The 5,000-nt window shown below is 42.0% G+C and overlaps 2 protein-coding genes across 2 annotated transcripts in view; one reads left to right on the top strand and one right to left on the bottom strand.

The window, feature by feature from the left end:
- Positions 1-147: 147 nt before the first annotated feature.
- LOC137995685 (uncharacterized) lies at positions 148-2,976 on the bottom strand. The gene is made up of 2 exons (XM_068841206.1): positions 2,957-2,976; positions 148-1,417 (listed from the first exon to the last, which is right to left on the bottom strand). Exons 1-2 carry the CDS (start codon positions 2,974-2,976, stop codon positions 148-150), a joined length of 1,290 nt encoding a protein of 429 aa, XP_068697307.1.
- A 1,319-nt stretch (positions 2,977-4,295) lies between these two features.
- The window catches only part of LOC137997374 (uncharacterized), a 2,658-nt gene continuing 1,953 nt past the window's right edge, over positions 4,296-5,000 (top strand). Inside the window, exon 1 of the mRNA XM_068843323.1 lies at positions 4,296-4,989. Coding sequence (XP_068699424.1) covers positions 4,523-4,989 — 467 coding nt within the window. The 5' untranslated portion in view covers positions 4,296-4,522. The remainder of the gene's footprint in view (positions 4,990-5,000) is intronic.

Genomic DNA, 5,000 nt, shown 5'->3' with positions numbered 1-5,000 from the left:
ATGTTGTGTTATGATCATAATTTTTGCAAACTGCAAACTCTGCTCTCGCTTGAATGCATACTACGCAAATTTCATGTTAACTGTCACAGTGCCACAGTCAATATTTTAATTACGATTGTAGGTATAGTTTTGATCTCTAAAAAGAACTCAAAGCCACTTAAGTCCACACATTTTCCTTTGCCACGGCACATCGCCTTCCTCATTGAACCACCTTGTATATTCCTGGCGCATTTTTTGGGCGCCTCTGTTGTAATTGTGCTTAAGGGATGGCTGAAGGGATACAAGCGATTCGAGAGGAGAGTCGTCTCTCCAAGTGCCTTGGATGATTTCCCCGGTTACAGGATTTCCGTTGTCTGTCAGACCGGGAGGGCAGTACACATTCTTGCTGAATCTGTCGCTGTTCAGCCAGTTGTGAAGCGTTAGTACGGCCATCGTTATTTTCTGTACCTTGACAGGGCTCAAAAGGAAGGGGGCTCGAAAACAGCGCCATCTATTGGCTAGAATTCCCAGGATATTCTCGGAAATCCTTCTTCCTCGAGATATTTGATAGTTAGCAATTCTTTCCTCGACTGTAAGGCTCTTTCGAGGATACGGCTTCAGCATGTAGCTTGCCAAAGAAAACGCCTCGTCTGCTGTTATGACAAAAGGAACTGCCTTGCTAGCCCCGGGCAATGGGCAAGGAGGAGGTATGTTAAGCGGATTGTCTGGGCTGTCCAAAGCCTTCTTCAGTGAGCACCGTGCCCATGCGTGTCCGTCTGAGTTCCGCCCGTTGGTGCCTACATCTGCATAGAGGCACTTGTAACTCGGTCCCGACATGATCAACGCAATAACACTTTCATTCCCTTTGTAGTCGTGAAAATGGGAACCAGCATTCGGGGGCTTCTGGATCAAAAACCGTTTTCCGTCTATAGCACCAATGTTATTATGAATATTCCACTTAGAGTAAAATAAAGTTGCAATTTCGTGCCAGTTTTCAACGGTGTTGGGCTTTTTTAAGTGTTGTCTTCCCAAAACTTGGTAAATAGCGATGCATACTTCCATTACAATGTGAGACGCAGTACTCTTGCCAATCCGAAACTGGAAGGAAAGGGACTGAAACGTCTCTCCTGTTGCCAAGTATCTGATACCGAGGGCAAGTCTTTCGTTTGGCGCAATAGATGTCCTCATATGGGTCTCTTGCTTTGTTAAAAGGGGCCCTACAACCTCCACTAATTCTAGGAACTTGGCATGAGGCATCCTCATGTACTCGCCAAACCCAAGGGTGTCTTCTGCCTCTAATTCTCGAAACAGGGTATGATAGGCCCCCAATTCCTCTCTTCGTTTTATCCACTCGCGAGTCCACACTCGTCGTTCGATAGTGGCAGGAGGGTCGTCGTCTACAAGCTGCATCAAAATCAGCAGCATGAACTTGCGCTTTCTGGCAAGTTCACGCACCGCCATCATGACTAGTCACTGGAGGGGTTTAAAACGTTGTTTCCGTATTTATTGCATTCCAAAACAATGTAATTATCCATCTATTTTCGTCCAGTTGTGTGTTTATCGCAAGTACGTAAGCATGAAAGTATTGTATTGCCGTTTCTTTGTGGGTACATGTCCCTGGGACACGCAATAACTGCAGTTGCGACTGTGTGTGCGTAAATACGTTTTGTCCCTGCTGTGAGCTCCGTATAAAAGTGCCTGCTACATTTTCTATCGTATGTATGAAACAGAATTGGACTGCGGCTTCATGTCCCAGGCTGTATTACTTCATGTAATGGCTGTATTTGCGAATGTATGTGCGCAATTTGATGTTCTCCCTGCAGCGCACGTCAGATACAGACGCCCGCTACAGCCCTCCTCATGTGAACGAAACAGTAATTTACCGCTGCTACAAGTCCCTAGGACATGTTCCGGCTATTGGGCTTAATTGTCTGTGTTGGTTGTGATTTTGTACCCGCTGCATGTCCCCGGTACACATGCATGTAAAATGCCCCCTAGTGTGTGAGTAAAATGGATAGATGTCCCAGGGACATGCTTATAGCGCAGTTTGTTCTGTGTGTACATGTTGTGATTTGGTGGGTGCTTCGTGTCCCCGCTATAGATTTCCGCTCTATGCCGCGTTATGAGTATTTTATAAAACCCCAATGGTTGTTAAGTCTAGGCACTGATTTTAAATGGTTAGCATTAAGATTGAGGTTAGGCATACAATGCATGATAACCGATTGTACTTTTCTTTCTCAGAGCTTTTTAGGACATTGTTCATTGATGAATCTCCTTAGGATGGCAGAGGGCAACAATATTGAATTATTGTCCAAGGAATAGAAGAGCTGAAACAGATACATGATGTATTGTTGATTTTTAATTTGCTTGTTTATTTCCTGTACCTTTGCTTACTTTGAATTCGTATTAATCAAAGGCAAGTAAAAACAAAACTTTGAAAAGTCAGGAAAAAGGGTTTAATAATCTATTGATTAGAAGCCATTTTGTAGGCTCTTGTAAGTGTTATATCTTTTGAATTATGAAATCAAATATTTGTTAATTATTTCAATTTTGCTGAGTCTGCTTGTAGTGATAAATCCAAATTTTGTGATTATTTTGGGACAGTCCCCTTCAAGTTCTCCAATTTGAGCAAGTAGCACATTTGGATGAAGGGCCGTTTCCTTTTCCATTTTATTAATTTTCAGCGCCACATAATCCTAAAGTTCGAACTTCTTTTTCTTCTTCCCTTTCTGGTGCATGATAACTGCAAACGACAGACTGCTGGCTGCCTGCAAATAGCGCTGATAAGCAGTATTTAAGTTAAACACTCATTTCAAACAGTGCTGATAAACAGTATTTAAGTCTCAGGCCCCATTTTTGAGCGGTTAGCTTTCAAGGTTAGGGTTAGGGTTAGGTTCAGGGTTAGTCTGTAGTCCGCGGTCTGCATTTGGCAAGTGTCACACACCGCTCTCTTTTGATGTCAAGCTCATCCTGCCACTTTTTCAAATTATTCACCATTTTCCTGCTCTGCATGTGATGTAGCTCTCCGAGAGATTCCAAAAACCACTTCATACAGCATTTTGCCAATTGTTCTGCGAATGGTTATGTGTTTTTTTACAAGCGCTTTCTCCAAAATGATGACACCAGTGGTTCGGAGACAAGTTCTTTTCTTTGATTAAACTGTAAAGGTTATCTTTTCTTGTTCTATTTGCCTGTGCCACCATCTTTTTTTCACTGTGGGAACGCTGTGTTTGCGGCGAAAATCGGTTTGCTATATCATGACTAGAAATGATGCCTTGTTCCTGGACCAGGTGTATTTTGCATAGCGATGTAAAAAAACTTAATTCGCACAATATTTGACTATTTGTCCTTCAGAATCAAGAGTCCACCTCTTTCAAACAATTTTTGCTTTCGTTATACTGGAGACTCAGAGTGTTTTTCGTTCTACTTCAGATAAATTTAGCCTATGGACCCTTTAACTTCTTCACAAAGTTCCATCTGCGGCCTTTTAACTATGTACGAACTGAAATTTTTTTAAGTCTCACTTTATGTCATTTACGCATGTGCGAAATGGTAGTTGTCGTGCTTGGAAATAGCTTAAACTCATTGGTAGAAAAAAACATCTAGACACTTGCAGTTGCTGATTCGATGGCTTAGCGCTTAATACAGAGGAGACGTAATCTCAGATGTCCTATGGTGCGAGGGTTTGAATCCTTGGAGCGGCATGGAATGTTGTGAAAATTCAAGGTAAGAAGCACAGTCCGTTGATAGTAAGCAAGGACAGTAAGGGGGAAGGAGAGGGAGAGACGGTAAGTGGACGAAGAACGGAAGGCAAGGGAAAGGTGGAGAAAGGTGCTTTCCTTTTTATTCCCCTAAAAATCCAGGCTCCATTTTTTTAAATTACATCCCCAAAAAAAGGGAAAACCCTTTTTTAGACAGTTCATAATAACCTAGGTTGAAACAAAATGACCTAGGTTGAAACAAAATAACCTAGTTCAAAATATTTTGACCTAGCTTGAAATCATTTTGACCTAAAGGACATTTCAAACTACAACATAGCCATAGCAGTAGAGTGATGAGGTCTAAAACCGTACTGGTGATGATTAAGAATATTGAACTTTGTAAGGAATTCCGATAGCCTGAGGTAAAAGAGTTTCTCAAGAACCTTAGAGAGACAGGGGAGAATAGAAATAGGCCGATAATTTGAGAACAGAGAAGGGTCATCGCTTTTAAGGACGGTGCCTACTAATTAAAGATATTTTTTCCCCGGTGTGTGATTATGCGGGAAATGTAGATCTTAAAGTGCCCCTGTGATCAAAAAAACCACTTCCTTTTTACCTTCAGATTTTTCAGTGTGTTTGCTTAACACTAGTCTCCCTCGCAGCCGTTTTTAGTCTCGTCACGCAACGCTCCTCCCCACAAACGGCTGCTCACATTCGAACAACATTCCTTTCCCTTACTTCAACCAATCATCATTCGGGTTACAAATGTTGAGAACTCTGCGCGCCAAAGTAATCTAACCAATCATATTGTTTGTTTCATCTTGGAGTTCAAAGCTATCAAAATGGCGACCTTTGAAGAAGCGTTTGATGTTATTAGTAATACATTTAGAATTCCTAGCTTAAATGCGCAGCAAAAAACTGGAATTAGGAAAATAGTTGAGGAAAAAAAGGATGTATTTGTCAATCTTCCTACTGGTTTCGGAAAATCTCTCTTGTATCAAGCACTACCACTCGTGTTTGATCTGACCTCACAAGAGCCTGGTCATATCGTCGTCGTTGTTTCACCTTTGATAAGCCTTATGGAGGACCAAGTGTCCCATTTGAAGGGGCTAGGGCTAAAAGCAGTTAACATAAGTTCACTTGAGGAAGGTGAAGGCACTCGTGTTGAAAGCGGCGAATATTCCTTAGTTTACGGATCACCTGAAGCGTGGCTGAAGAACGAACAGTGGAGATTTATGCTGACGAACTCTGTATATTCCAAAAAACTCTGCGCCATTGCAGTCGATGAAGCCCATGTTGTAAGACAGTGGTAAGAGTGAG

This window comes from Montipora foliosa, chromosome 3, assembly GCF_036669935.1.
Source record: "Montipora foliosa isolate CH-2021 chromosome 3, ASM3666993v2, whole genome shotgun sequence".
Classification (NCBI taxonomy): domain Eukaryota; kingdom Metazoa; phylum Cnidaria; class Anthozoa; order Scleractinia; family Acroporidae; genus Montipora; species Montipora foliosa.
This window is presented reverse-complemented; position numbering and strand designations above follow the sequence as displayed.